This window comes from Canis lupus, chromosome 16 (genome assembly GCF_048164855.1).
Source record: "Canis lupus baileyi chromosome 16, mCanLup2.hap1, whole genome shotgun sequence".
NCBI lineage: Eukaryota > Metazoa > Chordata > Mammalia > Carnivora > Canidae > Canis > Canis lupus.
The window spans coordinates 39,313,305-39,339,192 of record NC_132853.1 but is presented as its reverse complement, the minus strand read 5'-3'; the positions used below and the strand labels follow the sequence as shown (position 1 = coordinate 39,339,192).

Sequence of the window (25,888 nt, the reverse complement as noted above, 5' to 3'; positions counted from 1 at the left end):
TCTACTTATAATAGTTCTGAGTCACTGTGCATATTTCAAAGTTTTCACATGCTTTCTCAATTACATTTTCATCCAGAAGGTTGTCCTTCAGTTTACCTAGTACTAGCCACAAGGGCTCAGTCAGTATCAATGACACAACGCTACTAGCCTAGTGCACACTGAATGGTAAATGTTACTGGCCCTTTCCTTGTCTCTAATACCAAGTTCACAATTATTGCACCTCTACTAGTAGCTAAAACTCACTGAGTGCTTGCTACACATCAGGTATTGTGCTAAGCATTTCAAATACATCACTTCATTCAAGCTTCATAGTAATGCCATGCTAGGCATCATTAACCATTCTCCACTTTACATAAGAGGAAAGTGAGGCTCAGAGATGTTAAGAACCTTAGCCATATTCACACAGCAAATAAATGGCAGAGAGGATTCAAATACAGAGCCCCAAAGTCTTGTGCTTCCAACCCTTCTTATCTATTAATACTAGTAGCAGGTTCTGGATCAGAAAGTATTAAAAAGGCAAAAGTGATGTTGGATGGTTTTGAATAGTGCTTTTCAATATCTACACCAAGACAAAGATATTCTTTAATTCTTTTACTGAGTCTTTTTTTTTAAATGTATATGTTTCTCAATAAATAAGAAAATAGAAAGTTGGTATCAGCCTTTTATTCCCCCAAATCAGGGAATATGTAAATCTGACATCTCCTTTAGCGCAGAACGTTGTGAGCACATGTGTATACACATTTATGAATTGTGTACGATATGTGTGTGTACATATATGCTGTATTCCAAGTTTTAATATGGGGTATAGAAGAGCAACATTGAGAAAGTAGGCTTATAAGGAAAAAATGCAATAATAACTCAATCAGTTACAATTAATTGTTATATGATGAAGGCATAAGTTCTGGGATGATCTTTGAAAAAAAGATTTAAAATTTTTTAGTCAGTTTCAGATTTGCAGTCATTTTTTTAAATGACTTTATTCTTTCTTCATCAAAAGAGCTAGCTCACCCCAAAAAGCAGATTTTATGATGATAATTTTACCTTGGGGATTATTGCCTGTGTATATAAATACCTTAGTATAATTTTAACGATTTATTTATTTATTTATCTGAGGGAGATAGAGAGAGCACATGCGGAGGGAAAAGAAAAGGAAGAAAGAGTCTCAAGCAGACTCCAGGGTGAGCGTGGAGCCTGACACAGAGGTCAGTCTCATGAGCCTGAGATCATGACCTGAACTGAAACCAAGAGATGGGCGCTTAACCAACTGAGCCAGCCAGGCCCCCCTCTTAGTACAATTTTAAAATTCCAAAGCTATGAAATAATATGCAAACTACCTGCTGAATCTATTTTGACAGAACTGTAGAAAGGACAAAGTCCCTAAAGATTTCTTATAGTTCTACCAAAAGATTTCATCCAAGTATCCACGTTAAGAATGTGGGATAAAATTTCTGCAATACTAAAATTGCAAAACGATGAAGGCAAAATGACTGTAATTATTGTGACAAAGCAGATTAAGGATAGTGGCTCTATCATGAGAGCATGGCAGGCCAGAATAATTGGTTCCCATTTTAATCTATGACTAATTGATCACTGCTTCCAGGGCCAATTTTGCCGTCTGGGTATTTCCATTTTGACAATGCTAAGGCCCTACATTGGTGTGAATCTGAGATGCTAGGGCAGAGGATGAATTAGAGATTAAAAACCTGACCTCTGGCTGAATGTCATACTTATTATGTTCAATAAACATAGCTAGTGACTGAACACTCACCACAGTGAATACCGTGCTTTTAAAAAGCCACCAGGTAAATCTTTAATAAAGCCTCAAATGACTTAGGAACAAAATGAGTCCTGCAGTAGAGAACACAATGAATTATTGCTACAGATCAAATTGTCCAGAAACCTCATGTGTCAACATTAATGTCAGTTTCTCAGAACCAATATATTGCTCCTTAATTACTCCAGGCTTCCAAAACCTGTAGTCCTCCTGACAGCTCATTTCACAGAGATGCATTTATTTTGAAAAAGTGTGTGTAGCTACCAGCCTGTCCACTCTATCAACATAAGACTTGGCCATAAAATCCTGTTATATTTTGCTCTGGGCAGCAATTATTAAGTATCCCTCAACATATGTGTCAAACACATAAGAGATTGCTCCAAGCTTTTCCTGGCTTTTAGTTGCTTAAAAAGTAGAAAACACCAAACAAGGAGGCCTTTGTGGAACACGAGGCATTAAAAATATTAGCAGCGTGTGAGAGCTGAATAATAGCAACTTGCTCTTGAAAAAAATATGAATAAACCAGGTCTGCACTGACACTTAGTAAGTCCCCAGAAAGGTATAAACCCCCTGATTACAAAGCTAGGAACACAACACAGGAACAAAACGCAAAACTGTAAAAAACCTTTAACTATGTGCACTAGTTACTGTCGCTAGTGACTCTTGTTGCAACGATGGTGGTTCTCTCCCTTCACTTGTCTAAATCAGGTTAAATGGGGCTCCTTACAATGGTGTTGTTTCCTCTTGACCCTCTGACACCCAAGCAAGATTAGCTAAGAGTTTATTATCTTAGCATATAGCATATCACACCAACTCGATAATTAACACATAACCTGGACCCCAGAGCCTGAAGGCTGACTTAACTCATTTATCTTCAGGGCCCCTTGGGTCTCAGGGTTCTACTTTCACATCCCACACCAGTTCATCTTTATTATCCACCCACAGTAAAATTAAAATTAAGGAGTACCTTGGTGGCTCCGACTCTGGATTTCCACTCAGGTCATGATCTCAGGGTCCTGGGATTGAACCCTGCATCTTGACTCCATGCTCAGTGGGGAGTCTGCTTGAGGATTCTCTCTCCCTCTCTCTCTGCCCCTCCTCACCCCTCTCTTTCTAAAAATTAATAAATATATCTTTAAAAAATTAAAGTTAAAATTAAAATCCATGTCAGTATTTCCTCTGCTAGAGGCATTCTTTGAGAGCAGTGTCTGACTAACTGATCATTGTTTCTAGGGCCAATTTTGCTGTGTGATACTTCCATTTTGACAATGCTAAGACCCTATGTCTGTGTGGTCCAGTGGGGATGAGGTGGGCAGAAAGGATCTGAATTAGAGATTAAAAACCTGACCTCTAGCCAAATATCATATTTATTATATTCAATAAACATAACCAGAGACTGAATATACCATTCATTTATTCAACAATGAATAAATTATTTGATTGATTTATTTTTCTATTTTTTAAGAAAGATTTTATTTGAGAGAGAAAGAGCATGTGAGAAAGACAAAGAGGGAGCACAAGCAGAAGGAGAGGCAGAGAGATAAGCAGACTCCCCAGTGAGCAGGGAGCCAGACGTGGAGCTGGATCCCAGGACCCTGGACAGACGCTTAACCTACTGAGCCACCCAGGCACCCCAATTTATTTTTCTATTTTTAAAAGCCAGTCTTCATGCTTTACCAATTGCCTAGTTCACAAAATGTTGATCTTTATAGACATTTTCCTAAAACCTGTTTACAACTCCTCCTTTCAAAATTAGATGTTGAAAAACTTATTCTCTTTCAATCTTCCTTTCTTGTTCTCTTTCTTTATCTCTCTTTTTATTTCTTTCTCTCTCCCTCATTTCCAGCTCTATCCTATTCCCCACAACAAATTTTCAATATAAGCGTCTAGAGCTTCTCTTTTAATCAATAATCTGCTTTCTATGGTTTTTAAAACTTAAATGTGTGCACATTAAAAAGTGATGACATACCCCACCAAGCTGAAATGTGAACACATATGCTGTTTGTGTTCCAAAATACTAATTAATAATACATCTCTTCATCTGGTCTGATGTATCCATCCATGTACACTGTGCCTTGTTTGAGTGATATTCTGGTGCCAGTGATCATTGCCACATCATAGAGCATCTACTTCTACTTTGTGCTAATAGGAACAAATGAAGGAAGATATTAAAAGAGCAGGTCTTTAGCCCCAGGGTGGAAACTGAAACATATAGGGCATATAATTTATATTGTTGGCCTTTTAAGCAGTAATTCTACTAGTGAGAGTTCTATTTACTTATCAGGGTACTGTTTGCAATCAGCTTTCCTGGGTCAGGCAAATTTACTGAAAATCAATATAGAGAGCAAACATTATGTTGATTAAGTTGAACAACTTCCTATATTTGCATTGTTGCTATAGGCAACAGATGCCCCAACAAATAATCTCTGAACACCCCCACAGCCTTTTTGTTTGTAAAATGAGAAACATGACCTACATAATTTTCAAAGTTTCTTCCAGACATGAGAGCCTACAGTTCTTTGTTTTTAAAAATAAGCACCATGAAATAAATACTTATTTGAAATAAATAAATAAATAAATACTTAAGTGAAATAAATAAATAAGCACCATGAAAAACAACACACACAGTGTGTAATTGCCACTTGCTTATTCATTTTCAAAAATACTAAGTTTGGGCTGTTCAAATGAAAGGACATTATAAAACTGAACCACTAATCACTTCTTCCCTTAAAATAAAGTTCAAAAGGTTCAGTGCTAATTGGTTATTGCCATTTAGTTGGTAAGTCTAGGCCAGACTTTGGATCATTCACAAACTGCACTTAAGCACAATAATGATTACATTTTTAATTTATGGCAACAAATGAAATGTCCAGTTGTATGGTAATGCAGTAGAGTAGTTCAGAGAATAGAAAGGAAAAACCTTAAGGCAGAAATGAGGTCCATGCAAGGTGGGGCTCCTCCCTGTCACCTGGGGTCTATTTGTACAGAGGCTTGACTAGAGTTTCAAAAAGACCAAGTGAACTAGAGTTACGCTGGTAATTTTTATATAATTTATACATACAATTTATATTATACATACAATTTATATATAGGGATAATGTGAGAACCAACAAGGTGGAGGACACCTTTCCTATGAGTTCATTATTCACCGCCAATCTAATTCTTTCCAGATTAGAGCATTCAACAATCCTCTTCATAGAGGTCTTCTCCATGTACATCTGATAGTGCAGACACCACAGACTTGGCATGTCTACAAATGAACATGTCATGCATTCCTTTGCAACAACCCCTCCCCAAACCCTCTCCCAGCTCTGTCCCAGTGGCCCCCTCTGCAAAGGGCACTATCATGGCCCAGTCACCCAAGTCAGAACCCTGAGAGTCTTCTTATCTCCTACTCCACACATCCACACTCATTCACTCAACAAAGGACTCAGGCCCAGAGGTATGCATGTATACCACAGAGGGACATGCACAAGGGAGATGAACAGTGTGACCAACGGTCCTGGTTTGCCTGCAACTGTCCTGATTTGAACATTCAAAGTCTCACATCCCAGAAAACTTCTCAATCTCAGGCAAACCAAGAGAGCTGGGCACTTGGAAAGTTTGGGAATACAGAGATGTCTTCCTGGAAGGAATGATACCCATGCAGAGGAACAGAGTGGAGGAGTATCAATGGCTTGTGTTACTGAAGTAGAATTGGAGGCACAGGGCGGGTGGGAAGGGGACTCTGCAAAGGTAGGAAGGGGTTAGATCTTAGAGAGCTATGTATTGGACTTGACCAAACTAAGTGCCAAGAATTTTTCAGAGAAGCGAAACAATCAGGTTTGCATTTGTAGGTAGGTATTTTGAGATGGGCCTCTACACTTATGAACCACTGACGGCTAGAAGCAGGAGCTGAGATGTTATTTTTAAATTGTCAGTAAGTTCTTTTTCTTTAAAGATTTTATTTATTTATTCATGAGAGACACACACACACAGATAGAGAGAGAGAGAGAGAGAGAGAGGCAGGCAGAGACACAGGCAGAGGGAGAAGCAGGCTCCATGCAGGGAGCCCGATGTGGGACTCGATCCCGGGTCTCCAGGATCACGCTCTGGGCTGAAGGCGGCACTAAACCGCTGAGCCACCCGGGCTGCCCTGTCAGTAAGTTCTTAAATGTGATTCTAAGGACAGAAACTGGAATTTGCCAGGGGAAAATTATTCCATTTTGGGAGGAATTTGGTTGGTTGACTCTTACTTACTGAAGCTAACATAAAATAAGAACCTATCTGCTATCATGGTATAACATCAAACTTTGGTGAAATAATCCAGACATGGGGCCAATTGCAGGAAGAGGGCCATTCAGCTTATGGCTTCCCATGCAGAGACTTTGGAGGTTAAATTCAAATACGGTGATGCCTGGTTTCAGAGATCACTTCCAGGATTGAAAGAAGACCGTCTCGCCAGTCAAAACTGTCCCAGCACTGGATCACACAGCCTACAATGCACTAAAATAAGTGAGAGTGGGCATTTTTTATAAATCTCATATTGATACCAACATAAGGTAAAGTATCATAATACTTTTGTGTTGAAAATGGTAATGTGTAGAAAATAAAAATAAACATTACCATGTTTTTGGCTACCCTATTTTGGATTCTTTTCATCTGTTTAATATATTAGGAGCCTCAAAAAAATATACATGGTCCAAATGCCCCTCAAACTCTAACAGGGCTTGCAAAGGGGTATGTTTACAGCTTCAGGGCGATTCTGTGACCATTGTTTGTAATCTGCCACTTTATGTATACCCCTTAATCATACATTATTTAATTTTGCCTGTTTTTATAATTCACATCAGTTGAATTGACTTGGCTAAATTATTTTGTGTCATTTCTTTCACTACACACTTTTTTTAAATTAATCCATGTTAAGAATGTATTTCACCCATTTTAATTTTTTTTAAGATTTTATTTATTTATTCATGAGAGACACAGAGAGAGAGAGAGAGAGGCAGAGAGAGACATAGGCAAAGGGAGAAGCAGGCTTCCCGCAGGGAGTCCGATGCAGGACTCAATCCCAGGGCCCTGAGATCATGATGTGAGCCAAAGGCTCAAAGGTTCAACCCCTGAGCCACCCAGGCATCCCTACTTCATCCATTTAAAACTGCTGCATCATATACCATGGTGTGAATATCTGTCAACGTATTTATTCCTTCTACTCTTGATTAGCATTGAGGTTGTTTCAAGAGTGTGTGTATGTGTATTAGTATTACGAACAACACTTCTGTGAATATCCTTGTACAACTTTCTCTGGAATATATTCCTGAGAATGGAATTACTGGATGATAGATATGTGCATGCTCCCCGTTTGGATAACAGATCAAACTGTTTTCCAAAGCAATTGTACCAATTTACCAGCCACTACTAGTGTATATGAATTTCCCTCATCCATTTTTTTAAATTTATTCCAATTGACAGGTGTGAAATGGGCCACCCAGCTTTGCTTTCTGGGCATTCATTCATATTTTTGCCCACCTTCTCACTGGGTTTTTTTTTCTCTTTTATATTTATTTGTAAGTATTCTTTGCATATTCTGGAAACTAATTCCTTGTCAGTTACATGTTTTATAAGTAACTGCTCACTGTTTGGGGACTTTCCCTTTATAATTATGAAGTCCTTTATTGAATAAAAATTGTTAAGTTAAATACCATAGTTTGAACTTTTTGTGTCTGTTTAAGAAATATTCCTTTACCCTGGTTCTTGGAGATATTATTCTGCATTTTTATCTAAACAATGTATTGTTTTTATCTAAAAACATTATATTATCTAAAAACATTAGACATTATCATTAAAAACATTATCTAAAAACATTTTATCTAAACAATGTATTTGTTTTATCTAAAATTGTATTGTTTTTACCTTTTACATTTATATATTTAATAAATCTGGAATTTACTTTTGTATACTAACTATATATTTTGCCTGAACTACAATTTTCATTTTTTAAATATGGAAATACTTTATTCCTTTCCATCTCATTTCATTTGTAACTATTTCATTAAGTACACCAGTTTTTAAACACAGAGGCCATGATTTTTTTTCTTAACTAACTTGTATGGTATCTAGAAGCACAATGCCCACAAACACTCACAGTTCCTATACACCATCCTCCTCAACCAATGAGAGCAACATAATCTGAGATATCTGTTCAAGACAACCCCCATAGCCCACCAGATACTGCAGATTCTATATGTATCCCATTGGGCCTACAGTACTTTGTCCATATTGGGGGTGGGTGGGTGGAGTTGAAAATCCTCTGGATACTGTAGTGCTTGTAATAACTCTCCAAATTCCTGGCCATACTTAATCATTAACACCCTCAGCAGAGTCTGTCTCAGAGGTCAAAATGCACTTCCTATCAGCTATAAGGAAGTGGGAATCTAATAAATATTTATAGATGCTGTCATCCAACAGGCTGGAATAGCAGGGGCTCTAAATTCTAAATGACTTGTGTATGAACAAGAGTCAACAGGATCTGTATCTAGTCCTTGGGTATAATTCAAATTAATTGCTATGAAGTACCAGCCTGGTTTCCTCTGGTCACATTACAAGTTATAATAATCTACCAGAGCATAAAACTCAACGCTGTAGAGCAGCTGGGAAATTCTCTGCCCTGACATAAACATGTGGAAGTCTTCACAGCAGAAATTTTTCCACATTGGATGACTGAACCCCATAATGATAGAATTGTTGAATCACTATGTTGTACACCTGAAACTAACACGACACTGTCTGTTGATTATACTTCAATTAAAAATAATAGCCCTATTGTATCATATTTTAGTTTAAGTTTGAAATCTCAAAAAATCTTCAAATAGTAGCCAAAAATTTCTGGAATAGCTGTTATTTTTCCAAAAAGTTAAAAATGATGTTAATAATTTTAATGAGACTTTAACTTTTTCACTTAATTGTAATTGGGTCCAGTCATAAGGAATAATCGTGCTAAAGAAGAAAATAAAAATTATCATGTTTAATAAGTGCACTGATATTCCTAGCTCTTATAAGGCTAACTCTTGATTTAAATAATTCTTCTACATACCTTGATCATTTGTTAGTGTATTAAACTCTTAGCTGAAACTAACTCACTGCAAAACTTGTGTAATTTAAACAGTACAATCTTCAATGACTTTAATCGAAAGACCCCCCCCTTCTCCATTAAGCAACAACAAAAGACACATTTTGTGAAAACATGCATAAAAGAACACAGTTCATGTTTATAAAGGGTTCTTCGTTGAAGATTTTAGCTGTGACAGCTATTTACAAAGTATTTTAAAGCTTTGTAACAAATGGCAAGGTGCTTATTACATGCTCAGTTACTGGTAGTGAACACTCAGTGAGCATTGGCTGATGTGAATGAGTGGATGAAAATGTAAATAAGAGTTATCCACACATGTATGGTAAAAAGCATGAAGTAAGTTTAACTCTCCCAATTTCTACTTTTATAATGTAACTTAAGCAGAGTCTAACACAAGGTATTATTTTAAAGTATACTGTTTATAAGAGAGAAATTATATAGTCTTACCTTATTTTAGATGTTTGTAAAAAAATATTTTTTAAATAACTAAAAAAACCTCAATCTCAAAAGTAAAAAGCCACTGGTTTTCAGTGGAAGAACAACAGTTTGGGCCACTAAAAAAGTAAATTCCAAATTCCTCAGAAAGAATGTACAAAGATTCTGAGTGAATGTCTTTTTTTTTAGATTTCTTCTGCTTTGGTTGTTTGCTTGCTTGCTTATTTGCTTTTATCATATATAAACCTCAATTAAAGTACCAGAATGAAAATTAATGAGGTGTTTTCTGTAACTTCTCCAATCCTTTGAAATATTTATTCTGATTAAGGAAACGATTCAAATGTTTCAGTGAATTTTTTGGCCAGGGGATTTGAACAATTTGAGGAAGAACAAATGAATAGATTCCATTTGGCTCAATAATGTTTAGCAGAGCCCCACTGGTGAGACCACACCCGGAGTTCACCATGTGTCTGGATGTCTACACACATGCAGAGGCTTCCAGCCCAACCAGCAGAGGCTGGGTGTAGTCCCAGGGCACTACACACACACCCTGACTATACATAGCTCCCCTAATGCTGTGAGCCTGCGGCCCCGTAGGAAAGATGAGGCTTCCATGAAAACCACTGCCAGTGAAATCCATTGGAGATTCTAGCAGGGAGCAGCTGTAGTTTCAGAATGGATGGAGCAAGCAATCTGTCTCACGGTGGGTGCTGAGCTGACCTTATAACAGAGGAGAGAGACTCCATGCACCAGGTCAGGTGCACAGCACTATGCTATTTATTCTGTTTTCAGGGAACAAGATCCAAAGCCCAGGCAGTGACTGAAAACTTTAAATGAATTATCTAGTCTCTAGAACATTAGAATTGGGGGTAAAACTTCAAAATCACCTAAATTCATTTAATTCACTTCCCCAAACTTCATCTCCAAATGTATAAATGTTTCATTCCTGTTTTAAATACTTGAGGTTTTCTGTTTGTACAAAATATTTTAATCGTTTTATAAAATATAACCTCTAAACAGAGATAAACTTAAAAACAAAAACCAAAAAAAAAGGGATGCCTGGGTGCCTCAGCGGTTGGGCGTCTGCCTTTGGTTCAGGGCGTGATCCTAGTCTGGGGATCGAGTCCCGCATCAGGCTCCCTGTGAGGAGCTTGCTTCTCTCTCTGCCTATGTCTCTGCCTCTCTCTGTGTCTCTCATGAATAAATAAAGAAAATCTTTTTTTTTTAAAGCATAAAACAGAGATTCTGAAGAGTGGTTATCCATACTTATAAATCGTTGTTATGCAAATCGAAACCACGATATCACCTCATTGTGTTACAGTGGTCATCATCAAAAACACAAGAGATAACAAATATTGATGAGGATGTGGACAAAAGGGAACCCTTGCACACTACTGGTGGGAATGTAAAATGGTGCAGCCACTATGGAAAATAATACGGAGGTTCCTCAAAAATTAAATATAGAATTACCATATGATCCAGCAAACCCACTTCTAGGTATATATCCAAAGGAGACAAAATCACTATCTCAAAAGTATCTGCACTCCTATGTTCATTGTGGCATTACTCACAACAGCCAAGATATAGAGACAACCTAAGATCCACAAAAGGATGACTGGATAAAATCACACACACACACATACACACACACATTGAAATATTATTCAGTCACAAAAAAGGGGAGAACCCTGCCATTTGCAACAACATAGATAGATCCGGGGGGCATTAGGCTATGTGAAATAAGCCAGACAGAGAAAGACAAATACAGCATGATATCATTGACGTGTGGAATCTAAAGGAAAGAAAAAAAGTCAGACTCGTGGAAACAGTGGTTGCCAGGGCCTGGGGGGGTGTGGGGCATAGAGAAAATAGGGAGAGGTAAAAGGATAAAAACTTTCATCTTTAATATGAATAAGGTCTGAGGATCTAATGTAAAATGTGTGTAGAGTTGATAAGGCTGTACTTAGGAATTTACTAAAAGAATAGAACTTAAATGTTCTCCCCAAAAAGAAAAAGACAAATTTTAAAAGATTCTAAAACATTGTTCTTGATCACCAGTGTAACTTACTATTATGTACCCACATCTGTCTTTTTAGGTACCTAAATTATTCACAATGTTTGCAAATATTCTTCTTGTGTATATTAGGATGAAAAAAAAATCTGTCAAGGCAGGTGCAAAGGCTAAAAGAATACATCTTCCGTTTCCTTTTGTTGCCTCTGTTTAAAAAAACAGGAATCGCCCCTGAGAAAAGCCTCTAAGAAATGCCTCTAGTGATAATTTCTGGAATGAAACTAAACAGATCGCTGTACAAAGGGGAAAAAGAAAAAAACAAAGCAAGGCGCGGTGGACAGTGGTGTCAATCCTAAAGCGAGATGTCAGCAGAAGAGGTCAGCAGAGGAGGCGTTTCTTTCCTACGAACTCTATAAAAGGTCAGCTCATCCACCACTGAGACTCAGACTCTGCTCCAGCCATCCAGAAGCTACAGGTGCTTCCTCCTAGAATCCCCAATGGAATTCAGTCGCAGAAACTTCCACAGAGGCTTGAGTTCCTCCCCACAGACCTCTGCACTCAGCATGAGTGGCTCCATGTATAGGAAGGAGGACATGCAGTACTTTGGGGCTGCACCCAGCGTCTATGGGGGAGCTGGAGGTCAGGGCATCCGCATCTCAACCTCCAGGCATATGAGGGGCTATGGGGGTGATCACACCAAAGGAAACCTGTTTGTTGGTAATGAGAAGACAACCATGCAGAACCTAAATGACCGCCTAGCAAGCTACCTAGCAAAAGTGCAGTCCCTGGAAAAGTCCAACTCCAACCTTGAATCGCTGATCAAGGAGTGGTATAAAACAAACACGCCCAGCGCCAAGGACTACAGTGCATATTACAAACAAATGGAAGAGCTGCAAAATCAGGTAAGGGATGACGCCTGTGTTTTCTACTCCACCTTTGAGCTGCAGGATATATATACCAAAAGGGCATATATGTTAGGTGGGTCCAAATGGATGTTATAAAGCAATTAGGCTGAAATGCTATATCTAAAAAAATGGTGCATTCTATCATCTACTTTTAGTGCTGGGGTAGCTGACTACATAATTGGATGACTGTACATATTTTTTTTCACTTTTTAAAATCTAATTACATAGAATATATGAAAATAAAATCCATATTTTTGTCAGTTTACCAGGACAAGTCTAAGTGAATAGTAAACTTTTTTTTTCTGAGAAGAGCTGAAATTTCAATGATGATAAATCTGTTTTTTCACCCAATTCCCATTAACTTTTGAATTCCCAGTCAACTTAGAGATAATTCTTCCTTTAATTTATGTAAATGCTATAATATAAGTATTAAGATACTGTATCATAAATTTGAATGACAAAGTGATTCAGGGTGGAAATAAGGGGAAGGAATATAGCATTCTTTTTTTTTTTTTTTTTTTAAGATTCTTTTATTGGGATGCCTGGGTGGCTCAGCGGTTGAGCGTTTACCTTTGGTTCAGGGTGTGATCCCCGGTCTGGGGATCGAGTCCCTCATTGGGCTTCCTTGCATGGAGCCTGCTTCTCCCTCTGCCTATATCTCCGCCTCTCTCTCTCTCTCTCTCTCTCTCTCTCTGTCTGTCTCTGTCTCTCATGAATAAATAAATAAAATATCTTTTAAAAAGATGTATTTATTTGAGAGAGACAGAGCAGGGGGATGGGGAGAGGAAAAAGAGAATTTCAAGCAGACTCCCTGGTGAGCACAGAGCCTTATGTGGGGCTCAATCCCAGGACCCTGAGATCATGACCTGAGTAGAAATCAAGAGTCAGCCACTTGACTGAGCCACCCAAGCACCTCAATGACGTCTAGATTTTTAAATGTCCTGCTTAATGATCTCATCATCATCATCACAAGTTCAGAAATCACTTCTACAGGAACAAAATGTTCTATTGCCCCCAATTCAAATTTGTTGCAATACCACAACCTACTCTCACAAAAGATGGAGCTCTGTTTTATCAGTTGTGTGCAATAAAGGATATGGACTTTGCTCCTAATTGAAGGGTTCAGATATGACAGGAGCACTTGCTTTGCTTTCAAAATCTTATCTAACCAAAGGGGGAAAATCCCATTCATTTTCATTTCTATTTTTTTAACATTCATATTCCTTTAAAGCAAAGGCCACCTCCTAACCAGGAAGTCTCTTTTTCTTGTGTTGTATTAGACATCAGTGAAATTTAAACCAGATTCCACTGTAAGTTACTTTGGGGGTTTCAGGAACTACGGGGAGGTGAGGCAAAGGTGTCTAAATTATCTCTCTGCCAACAGGTCATTCTTCTCAGGCTCCCACTAAAAATGGTCAAAATCAGCAAACCTTTCTCCCCTACCTGTCTCATGATTCATGTTTCTGAATCTACTTTGGATCATCCCAAACACATAGACACAGTCATCTGTTCCATTTGGGGGGGGGGGGGAACAGACTCAGTATAGGAAGGAAGGCAGCTCACTCCAGGACTAGATCTGTTGAAAGAGACATGTCACTGGGGCACCGGTTTAGCGCCGCCTTCAGCCCAGGGCAGGATCCTGGAGACCCCGGATGGTGTCCTATGTCAGGCTCCCTGCATGGAGCCTGCTTCTCCCTCTGCCTGTGTCTCTGCCTCTCTCTCTCTCTCTCTCTCTCTCTCTCTCTCTGTCTCTCATGAATAAATAAATAAAATCTTTAAAAAATACATGTCACTATAACATCTTTTAAAAGCAGACGAGATCCTTATGTATCGTAGAGAATTCACCCATTAGGTGAATTCCCCCTTTTTTTTAAATCGAGGGCATACCCATCCTGACAGTTCCAGTGCTTAGCACAACTCTCACATAACAGGTGTCCATTCATTTAGCCAATATTTAGTACACACTAGCTGCTGGGTACCATGCTGGGCATTGAGGAATATCATGGTGAACATACGTGATTTAGGGGGAAACAGGCAGAGACAAAAGGAACATTTATCCCACACCGAGGGATAAATGCTAGCAAGGAGGGCTGGGCAGGGCAGTGAGAACATAGGCAGTTCATCCAGTCCTGCCTTGAGGAAATCACCGAGGCTTCCTTTAAGCAATGATGTCTAAGATGAGATGTGGAAAAGAAGTAGTTCACCAAATGAGGAGGGGTAACAAGAATATTCTAAGCAGGAACAACATCAAATGGCAGGCACTCAGTAAGGTTTGATGGCTCAAGTAGAAAGAATTTTTCCTTTGTAAAACCGTAAGAAAGCTCACCAAATCCTAGGGACAAGAACTATGTTTTATGACTCAATTATGTTAAATGCCCATTTATCATTATTCTTTCTATTTTCATGTGGAAATTCTTTTTTTATATATTAATTTATTTTTTACTGGTGTTCAATTTGCCAGCATCATCTTTGATAGAATAGTGGCTGTATCTGAGGATACACTCATTTTAAACTCCTGTCCAGTTGAAAATGTCATTCTTTCTATTTTCCAGATTAAAAAGGCACAACTGGAAAATGCTCGTTGTGTCCTGCAGATTGATAATGCCAAACTGGCTGCTGAGGACTTCAGGCTGAGGTAGGTTCTAACTCCATGGTAAAACTTCCTGAAAAGGGATTTCTTTTAGTTGTTCTTGATGACACTCAGCTTTCCACGTTCTTGTTGGTAAAGGAGCTACTCCTTAAGTACTTCCAGAAGTAGAAGTAGAATCTATCTAATCTGGCCCAGCACTCAAGGCTACACTTTCCTCTCCCACAGTCTGATCTGGTCACCCAGGGTGTAACTGGGTATAACTAATACTGTTTTCACTGGTTAGCTCCGGTTACTAGAACATTCTTTTCGGGGAACCTCGCATCTACCTTTTCACCCATTGAAACTAATTCTGCCATTTAGAGTAATACCAAAGCAATTTACAACTCTCCTTCTGCAGTGCTGTCCTTCTGTTATCTAAAGCGAGCCATGTGTCTATGTTTAGTGATTCTCTAAATTAGTCATCCATGCTCTTTCTAGTGCTTGCAAATGTATGACCCAAATTCCAGGGGTGACCTTTGATGCATCTAAGTTTGCTAGTGTTTTATAATAGGGTCTGACTAACCAAAGAACTAGGACTATGATTAAACCAACTCAGATAGTGTTCACTCTCTTATAGCCATATCACACTACGTGTAATCACAGCTGTTGCTCACAAATAGCACCTACCCTAGGGCTTTCTCATCCTGAATACGTACACTGCATTGGTACTGAAAGTTCTTTGTGGTTTAGAAGGGTAGCACTTGAATGCTACAAGAGATCAGATAAAAAGAAATGGGAAGGCAGATCTGAAGATTAAAGCAGTAAATATTCATTAATTCCAATTTTACTAAGTCAACACCTGAATATCCCATTGTGTTATCATTTTGTAAAGTTTTGCTAGTTTAATAAAAATGAGAGTATATAAGATTGTAAGGAAGAATCATGAATTCTTTAAGACAATTCCCTTTGGATACATCTGCTTACAAAGTAATAAAAATAAATTGATCAAGTGTATTCATTACATAAATCTAACCATTTAATATCAATAATGAGAATCTTTTGCTGACACATTAATTAAAATATTTTTATTTCTTTTAAAGTATATTCTAGAATTTAAAAACTTTTAGGAGTTATTTCAGATTGTTTTTTTTTTACCAATCACTCCAAATTACAAAGATTACATTATGGAGCAAATTATCTGATTCCTGGGTTCTCATGAACATTTTTGGAATGTATAAAGAGGGACACAATGTATTGAAATTAATCCTCATGTGCTACATAAAAATGTCTCATTATATTAAGACTATCTCTTCTATAATGGCTTCAGAAGGACTCCATTATCTCTGCATACCAATTAATTCACAGGTATGAGACCGAAAGGGGGATCCGCCTAACAGTGGAGAGTGATCTCCAAGGCCTGAATAAGGTCTTGGATGATCTAGCCCTAACTAGAAAAGACTTGGAGATTCAAGTTAAAGAACTGAGTAAAGACCTGGATATCCTCAAAAAAGAACATCAAGAGGTGAGAAAATATTCAGATGTGGTGCTGGGAATGACAGAATGGCTCTAATAATGATAATAAGGGGAGGGGGAGGATGGTAAAAAAAAATGACAATAATAATGATGTGAATGGTCAGGGTTCAATGACAGAGAAGTACCTGGACTGGAATAAGCCCCACCTAAGTTATTGTCTTTCTTTTTTATTCCTCCCCTATGAAAGAAGCCGTAAGAGTTATTATTATATCTTTTCTGCTCAGCCTCAAGTGAGAACGTGCTGTAGACTGTAATCAGGATTTTCACTCTTGTAGGAAGTGGACAGCCTACACAGACACCTGGGCAATACTGTCAGTGTAGAATTGGATGCTGCTCCAGCCCTGAACCTTGGTACCACCATGAATGAAATGAGGCAGAAGTATGAAGTAATTGCCCAAGAGAACCTTCAGAAGGCCAAAGAACAGTTTGAGAAACAGGTAATAGCATAACTCAGAGGGTAAGCCAATGTGTAGAAGTTGTCCTTCCTTTAAAAAAAAGATAACTCTTTTTCTTTCCTTTCTCTCCTTACTCATTTTTTTTTTTAACTTTAGACTGAATCTCTGCAGCAACAAGTCATAGGGAGCAATGAAGAGTTAAAAGAAGCTGAGTTTCAAGTAAAGGAGCTGAGACGCACCTACCAGAACCTGGAGATAGAACTGCAGTCCCTCCTCAGTCTGGTAAAGCACATTTAATTTCCCTCTCTGAATGCAGTGTGTGTTTACTAAGTGCCTGTGTGAGGAACTCTAGAGATGCAGAAACCTCTAGGAAATAACATCTCGTCTCTGCAGAGCTGGCAGGGAAAGAGGCCAAACCACTGATTATAATTAAAACACAGAAAGAAATCCAGGACAAGAGTAATGCACTGCAAGGATGCACAGGAACAAGTAGATCTAGAAGACTTCACACAGAAAGTGGCATTTCAACTAGACCGGAAAACTTGAGATAAATTTGTAGTTGCAGAATAGAGGTAAAGACATTCCAGGCTAAGCAAATCAGTCAGCTCCTGATAAAATTATGCTTGTTAACAACCCCCAAATCACAGTGGCTTATAACAACACTACATCCATCATGGGTTGGCTGCAGTTCCGCTCCGTGACATTTCCACTCCAGGGGTAAGGCTAAGGGAGGAGACTCTAGCCAAGGCATGCCAGTGTTGCAGCAGAAAGAAAAGAGTAATGGCCAGACCATGTGTTAGTTCCTAAAGCTCCTCCTCCACAAAGGCATTTGTCAGTTTCACCTACATTTCCTTAGCCAAAGAAAGTCACATGATCAAGCCTGGCATCCACCAAAACCTACTCCTCCACTTAGGAGGGTCACCACAAATCAGGAGGAGAGGAGGCAAATATTAAGAACAATAATACAATATACCACAGTAAGACACCAGTGAGTGTGGAGCTAAAAACAAACAAAAGACCCCTAGTGGTCCTAGCAGCTGGCTGAGGTTGCCTTAGATGGAAACAGTGGGAGACAAAGCTAGAAATATGAATAATGCCCACAGTGACTAGCTGTCAAAATTCTCAAAAGAAATTAAAATTGAACCACCTCTTAAGTCTTCAACTAACAAAAACATCAGATAAAGGACTAGTATCCAAGCTCTATAAAGAACTTATTAAACTCAACAGCAAAGAAACAAACAATCCAATCATGAAATGGGCAAAAGACATGAACAGAAATTTCACCAAAGACAACATACACATGGCCAACAAGTGGTTGCTCTGCATCACTTGCTATCAGGGAAATATAAATCAAAACTACAATGAGATACCACCTCACACCAGTGAGAATGGGAAAAATTAACAAGGCAGGAAATAACAAATGTTGGAGAGGATGTGGAGAAAGGGGAACCCTCTTGCACTGTTGGTGGGAATGTGAACTGGTGCAGCCACTCTGGAAAACTGTGTGGAGGTTCCTCAAAGAGTTAAAAATAGGTCTGCCCTACGACCCAGCAATTGCACTGCTGGGGATTTACCCCAAAGATATAGATGCAGTGAAACGCTGGGACACCTGCACTCCGATGTTTATAGCAGCAATGTCCACTGCAGCCAAACTGTGGAAGGAGCCTCGGTGTCCATTGAAAGATGAATGGATAAAGATGTGGTCTATGTATACAATGGAATATTACTCAGCCATTAGAAACGACAAATACCCACCATTTGCTTCGATGTGGGTGGGACTGGAGGGTATTATGCTGAGTGAAATAAGTCAATCGGAGAAGGACAAATATTATATGGTCTCATTCATTTGGGGGATATAAAAAATAGTGGAAGGGAATAAAGGGGAAAGGAGAAAAAGTGAGTGGGAAATATCAGAAAGGGAGACAGAACATGAGAGACTCCTAACTCTGGGACACGAACAAGGGGTGGTGGAAAGGGAGGTGGACGGGGGTGGGGGTGACTGGGTGACAGGCACTGAGGGGGGCACTTGATGGGATGAGCACTGGGTGTTATGCTATATGTTGACAAATTGAACTCCAAAAGAAAAAAAAAAGAAAGAAACATCCACTTTTTCTTATGCTTATAGAAAGAAACCTTGGAGCATACACTAGACAACACCAAAGATTGTTACAGTCACAAACTGGCCACCATCCAGACAGTACTGGACAACCTAGAAGTCCAACTGACGCAGATACGGGCCGAGACAGAATACCAGAGCAACGAATACAATATTCTCTTTGACATAAAGACCCGACTTGAGCAGGAAATTGCTACTTACCGCCGCCTTCTGGAAGGGGAAGATGATGGCAGGTAAGTCTGTTAGAATCCAAGGTATGTGCCAGTGTGTCTACCTGCTGTACTATTTAAACATCGATACATTAAACCCTGTCACTCATTCCCCAGCAAGAATGCAATCCCTAGCACAAAAGCAACTGCACACATATCACAAACAACAAAACAAAAATATACAAAAGTACACCCATCCCCCAAATAACCAGGTATGGCCTTTTTACCTGAGGTCATGTGTGGGACTGATACAGATTATGCTTTTGCTCATTTTTATTATTAATACATAATTGAAAGTACAATAACTTTTTTAAAGATTTTATTTATTTTTTCATAAGAGATAGAGAAAGGCAGAAACATAGGTAGGGGGAGAAGCAGGCTTCCTGTGGGGAGCCCAATGTGGGACTCAATCCCAGGACTCCAGGACCACACCCTGAGCCGAAGGCAGACGTTCAACCACTGAGCCACCCAGGTGTGCTGAAAGTACAATAGCTTTGAAAAATTCTCCTTGAAAGGTCATGAAATGAACAACAGGCTGCAGAGGTCTGTGGGACCAGTTTGAGAATCATCAGTGTTGCTATGGCAACTGTCTTCTACTACCAAACTCAAGAAACTCAATAATATAAGATTTAAACTTCCACTGTTACAAAAGCTTCTAATATGGCATAAGCAGGTCAGTTTTGAAGTCGTGTGTGTGTGTGTGTGTGTGTGTGTGTCAAGTTGAAAAGTAAGAAACTCAAGTTCAAAGTAATAAGCATGGTCGAAGGAGAAAAAGTACAGACACAGCATTAAAACGCACACCAAAAAAACAACAACAACAACACACACACACACTATGCAGACTTTATTTTGAAACAAAAAAAAGCAGAACAGGCCTTCATTTTCAAAATGGCAATAACATCTTTTCATGTTTCTTTTTCTTTTCTTTAAAAGATGCAAAATCGCAATTCCAGATGATCAGATACACATTGAAGAGGAGAAAGGTAAGTGTTCTAATTTCACACGTTTCCTGGGAGACTGAATCCTCACTCAGTAGCTTACTACTCATTAAATGCCACTGGTGAAAAGTAAAAAGAGATCAATTCTCGAGAGAGCAGATATTGCCCTAGGGATTCTGAAAATCAGGCATATAACATAAAGAAACCCCCAAAACGGGAAGTTTGTCATACTCCCCCAACCTGGTGATTTTCTTGGCCCAAGATATTGCTGTCCTGAGACATCCTGGGATCCTAAAAAGAAAAAGAAAAAAAAAGATGAAAAGTGCATTTGGCTTAATTCAATATTGTATATTTCTCTTTGGAAGGAAAGTAGAAAATTTGTGAATTTGGGGACAGTGGCACATTTTCTACACTTATTTATAAATTGGACAAGATTAAGAAAAAGGATGGGTTGGGTTTCTTTTAGGAAAAAAATATATAAGATAATAATGATTTAGAGTTGAATATTATACACCAGCAGAGTCATTCTCCTGAGTTAACATTTTATACTTAAATTTAACTCAGATATAAAGAGAACAAGGAAGATTAAGACAGTCGTGGAAGAAGTGGTGAATGGCATGGTTGTGTCAAGTGAAACCAGAGAGGTGGAAGAAAATATGTAAACTGCTACCTGGAGATGCTGCTGAGAGTTTGAAAGAAATGTAGTTATAGTTTTTGCTCCCTGTAAGAAAGCGGCCATCAGAAGACACCATTAGTGCTTTGTGGTAATCCGAGGGGGACAAAAGCCCATTTATCAGTCTCCATAATTGAATATAAGTTGTTTTACTCAGAGGAGCTGCAAATCACCTACAAAAATGAAATCCATTGGGCACTAGGATATTTAAAAACATCACTACCACCATCTTTACTATGAAACACATTAATTATAAGCTAGAGACCACCTACTATCAATTCGTTAATGTTCCTGAAAAATTATAGCACATTTGAATTACTCTAAACCTTATAGAGCAGACGAGTACCTGAAAATCACAAATGAACTGCTCTAACTTTTCCTATTTCTAAATTGCAAAATCTCCTTTCAGGGGCCTTTAGATTCTTAAATGAGCCTATTTCTTGGTTGATTTCATTAGATTTGTAATATTGGTACCATCCTACTAGCTTGGAGTTACACTTGCATTTTTTTCATGGTCTCCACTGCCTTTTAAAAACTCAACTCAGGGGATGCCTGGGTGGGTCAGTGGTTGAGCATCTGCCTTTGGCTCCGGTCATGATCCTGGCTCCAGGATTGAGTCCCGCATCAGGCTCCCTGCAGGGATCCTGCTTCTCCCTCTGCCTATGTCTCTGCCTCTCTCTGTGTGTCTCTCATGAATAAATAAATAAATCTTAAAAAAATAAATAAAATAAAATTCAACTCAGTTCTTCAAGTAATTTGAGTCAGACTCTAATCACAAATGCTGAGCAGAATTTGAATGAAGCACATTATGCTTGTAATGGGAGTAGATTAAACACAAAATTAGTGAAACTCTTCTTAAGGCAGAATGCTTCTCCTTAAGATAATAAACTGCATAAAGCATCAGGTGTTCTCTCTCTTTATGGGGTGAACGTGTGTTATGAAATGTTTCTCACTGTTTTTTTAAAAACAGCTTTAATGAAATATAATTCACACACCATAAAATCCATCCTTGTAAAGTACACAATTCAGTGGTCTTCAATATGTTCACAGGATTGTGCAACTATTGCCACTGTCCAGTTTTAGGACATTTCACCACTGAGAAAAGAAACCCCAATAGGAGTCACCCCCCCCAACCCACCTTCCCCCCAGCCCTGGCAACCACTAATTGACTTCCTCTCTATGAATTTGCCTACTCCAGACATTTCCTACAAATGGAATCATACAGTGTTTTCTTTTGTACAAAAATGTTCATAGCAGCATTATTCATAATAGACCCAAAGTGGAAACAACTCAAATGTCCATCAATTGATCAAAGGATAAAGTGGAGTATGTCCTTACAAAAAAATATTATCTAGCAAGAGAAATAACAAAATACTGATACATAATGCAACAGGGATGAACCTTGAAAACGCTATGCTTACTGAAGGAAGTCAGACACAAAAAAGACTATTCTCTCCCATTTTGCATTTCTGTGAGCAGTAACTGCCTTGCAAATATTTACAGGAAAAATCATTTTGCCCTCTCTCCTTGTATTCTAGTAAATTAATAGCTTGGATTTAAATTTTGATATATAAGTTTATAAGTCAATGGATTTTGAGTGTGATTATATTGAAAATAATAATGTGATTCACTTAAGGATAATAATATCTACCATTTATTGAGCACTTTGAACTAAACAGTATGCTAGGCATTTTATAGGCACTTCTCATTTAATTTTCACAATAATCCCATGAAATAGAAGCTATTACGTTGAATCGTAGGAATTTGTCAATATGTAAAAATAAAATAAAAAATAAATTTAAAAAAAGGAACTTGTCAATATGTAATCATTCTTTTACCTTTAAAAAATAGCAATTTCACATGGTTTGACTTTATTCTATTATCCCTATTTTTCAAATGAGGATTATATATGAAGACATGAAATAGGTACTCTCCCAAAGTCACAGTTATCAAGTAATGGAGCAAGACTGAACCTTCTAAAGTCATGATACCCTTTTAGGCACTAATTACATGACAATTACAGAGTCATACCTGAAATGAGCATTTGCCTCTCCTTAGTTGTTTTGCTGTTTTCTGATTGCCATTTTCACTAGCCAGACACTTAAAACAGCCAAATGTCACAAATGTGGTCCAGCCAGAATCCCACATGACTGGTTTTATCACAACTTTTGTCAGAAAGAATATTATCTTCACTTATTCTCATTCTTTTGCTTTTCAAAGTGAAGAGATTCACTCTCATTTTTTTCTTAATTTCCTTCCAAGTCACTCTGGTTAGGACCTTGCTGTTAAAGATGTTAAGAACTTCTAGAAGTGAATTCTTTGTCTCCTATAAAACACATTCCAGAAGAGTCTGTAACTTCTACATGCAAATACCGGAGGCTGAGTCTGGTTAGTTAAAAACCTGCAGGAGGTGGGTTTAAAATTCACTAGGCATGGCCACTGTCAATATGACAATTACTGCATTTTGCCATAGGCAATAATGACACTTGGTTCCAAAGTAGAATTATTATTTTTAACTGAATTTCCTATCATGAAAAAATGAAAACTAATCCTTGCTTTTGGTCGATCTCTAGTTTCTTCCAAGTAATCTTTCAAAGAAAGTAGATGAGGCAATATATACATGTGGAACTAGATGGTTCTACCAGTAATTACTGTGTGAAAATAAAGTGTTAATCTCCATATCTATACTTCTTATATGAGCTAGGAAACAGAACAGCATGATCCTATATCTGACAGGCTTACAAATCCAGGGAAGATTCATAATCCTTAAATTTGGCTCTCTTTATCACACATAGAATCACCAATAAATTTCATGACTTTATACAAAATCATCAGTGTACAAGTGGACCCATCAAACACAGAAACCTAGAGATGATTCTAGGATGGAGAGAACTACTTTTTCTGGCCTTGGGGAATTACATCTACACAGAGCTTTGTAACTTCTAAAAAGAATGGCATAGAATGACAGAAAATCAAAACTTGACCAGTGAACACCCTCTGCTCTTACCCTCACTAACTTGGGGGCAGTCTCAAATAACAATTCCAACTTACAGCATTGGCTAGTGATTTCTATTTTTAAATTTCCCTTCAAACATTTGTTTTCTCTCCCCTAGACTCACTTCCAAGATTCGCCTTCCCAGGAAAGGGAAGATTCCAAGATTCCTTATCCTTTTTCTCACCTCCCTGCCTTTGAGAACACTGAGCTCTGGAGACCAGAACTCATCCTCAAGCATGACTGCCAAGGGTCTTTTTTCATCCTCATTTCAAAAGCACAGCATACAATATTAGTTACCCAATATTCTTTTACTCACTCACAGGATCTTCAAATGTTATTCAAAGCAAAAGTGAAAGGTGTTAGGGACCAACTCATCAGTGAATTGCAGGAAGTGGAAGGTCTGTCTTTAATGGAAAGAACTCATGTGGAAAATTCTGCAATTAAAGAGCAGGAAACTAACCAATGTGACATGAGAAGATGATCATATGTTTTACTTAATAAATCAAAAGATTTACAAATACCACGTAGATAATTGTCTCTATCTTGAGTATTCCCTAAACTCTACAAAAAGGGAAGCCATGATTCTTTTGAGTAGTTCCCCCTTTCTCATCATTTTCCTCTCTGCCTCAACTTACATAATCACTTTGCCACCAAGCCCAAGATGATTTCTGTTCTCTACACTCCCACCCTCCTATATTTTTACATTTGTCAGAGAAAACTATTTTTACTTCTAAAAACTCTAAAATACAGGCTTTATTATTTAACTTAGCCCTCCTCCCAAAAACACCAATGAAGAAGATATCTCGGGGATCCCTGGATGGCTCAGTGGTTTAGCACCTGCCTTCGGCCCAGGGCGTGATCTTGGAGTCCCTGGATCGAGTCCCACACTGGGCTCCCTGTGTGGATCCTGCTTCTCCCTCTGCCTGTCTCTCTCTCTCTCTCTCATGAATAAATAAAATCTTTTTAAAAAATCTATCTCTCCTCTCACTCTCTGTGTCTCTCATGAATAAATACAATCTTTAAAAAAAATGATATCTCTCTCTTTTCAATTTCTGAAGTTGTTCCCCATTCATAATTGAATTTAAAATAAATCTTAGTCAAAGCATACCAGCAAATTAGACAAAGGCACTCTTAAGTGAAATGAATTTTAAGTGACACATTCAAACACATTAAGGATTAAGTTCTTTCAAGTGAAATAGCTCCAGAAGTGCAAGGATGAAGCTTAGCCAAACACTAGGGTAAGACTCAGGATTTTAAAAAAATGAATTAGACATAGTCCCTACCTGAGAAACTTACAGTCTAGGATGATAAAAAATATGTATAGAAACATGAAGGTATAACATGCAAACGTGATATATAGATACCGAGCAAAATTATTTAAAATTTACATATAGGCATCAGAGATGGAAAATAGACATTTCAGCACAAAATCAGTTCCAAGTTCAAGAATTCAAGTTAATCATATTCCCATATTATATGATCATATCACTAAGCTACAAGTCTGCATTTGGCACATCCTCTCAAGTCTGTAAGCAAGTAATAGTCTGTTTCATGTCTATGGCAATAATGATGGAATCACCCTTGAAGGTGGCGGGGGGGTGCTGCTCATAACTAATAATTAATGACCATAATGTCAAAGTTCCTGTATAGGAAATGCAAGCAGAACTAGTACTTTACATGATCTCTGACAATGTGGTTACATGTCAAAAGTATAACTAAAAGTACACTTGCCCATGTGTTTGCAGGATTTCACATGTGGTGCCATTCTCTGGGTCTCAGCCTGTACGCTGAGAAATGAAATTCAAGGAGAACGCTTTCTTGAAAAGGAAAGAGCTAAAGCTCCTGGGTGATGTGCAGGGCAGAAACCTAGTCTCAAGAGTGACCCTCTGCTCTTTCTGTTTTCACCGTAAGAAGCAGGGTTGTGTTATCTATAAAAGGCACTGCAACCTGAATCCTATCTCTGCCACCTCCTGACTGTGTGGTCTTGAATAAGTCACTTAACATTGTGACCTTCAGATTGCTCATTTGGAAAAATAGGACAAAAGTATCAAACTTAAGAGGTTACCACAAAGGTTTAAAATAATGTCTGCAGTTCACCTAGCCCAGTGTCTGGAACACAGTAAGCACACTCACTACCAACAATTCAAACAAGGACAAGCTCAGAAAAAAAATGCTTGTAATATACATTAAAGGAATCCTTGGTAAAAATCTCCATATGAGGCCAAGG

At 38.3% G+C, this 25,888-nt stretch overlaps 1 protein-coding gene and 1 long non-coding RNA gene across 3 annotated transcripts in view; one reads left to right on the top strand and one right to left on the bottom strand.

Moving 5' to 3' along the window:
* The first annotated feature begins 11,758 nt into the window (after nt 1-11,758).
* Nucleotides 11,759-21,404, top strand: KRT20 (keratin 20). The gene is made up of 8 exons (XM_072780495.1): nt 11,759-12,230; nt 14,786-14,868; nt 16,168-16,324; nt 16,611-16,772; nt 16,887-17,012; nt 18,856-19,079; nt 19,989-20,038; nt 20,558-21,404. The coding sequence occupies exons 1-8, from the start codon at nt 11,826-11,828 to the stop codon at nt 20,653-20,655; spliced, it is 1,305 nt and encodes a 434-aa protein (XP_072636596.1). The 5' UTR covers nt 11,759-11,825; the 3' UTR covers nt 20,656-21,404.
* LOC140606715 (uncharacterized) overlaps nt 19,885-25,888 on the bottom strand; it is a 51,306-nt gene continuing 45,302 nt past the window's right edge. For both annotated transcript variants that reach the window (XR_012009008.1, XR_012009009.1), the window contains exon 2: nt 19,885-20,284. This is a non-coding gene — a long non-coding RNA (uncharacterized lncRNA). The remainder of the gene's footprint in view (nt 20,285-25,888) is intronic.

What these genes read in the sequence shown, in the direction of transcription:
- KRT20 (XM_072780495.1), top strand. Translation starts at nt 11,826, where the DNA reads ATGGAATTCAGTCGCAGAAACTTCCACAGAGGCTTGAGTTCCTCCCCA. An exon ending in TCAAAAAAGAACATCAAGAG is followed by an intron (nt 16,325 to 16,610) that starts GTGAGAAAATAT and finishes TCACTCTTGTAG; the next exon opens with GAAGTGGACAGCCTACACAG. An exon ending in GAAGGGGAAGATGATGGCAG is followed by an intron (nt 19,080 to 19,988) that starts GTAAGTCTGTTA and finishes TTTCTTTAAAAG; the next exon opens with ATGCAAAATCGCAATTCCAG.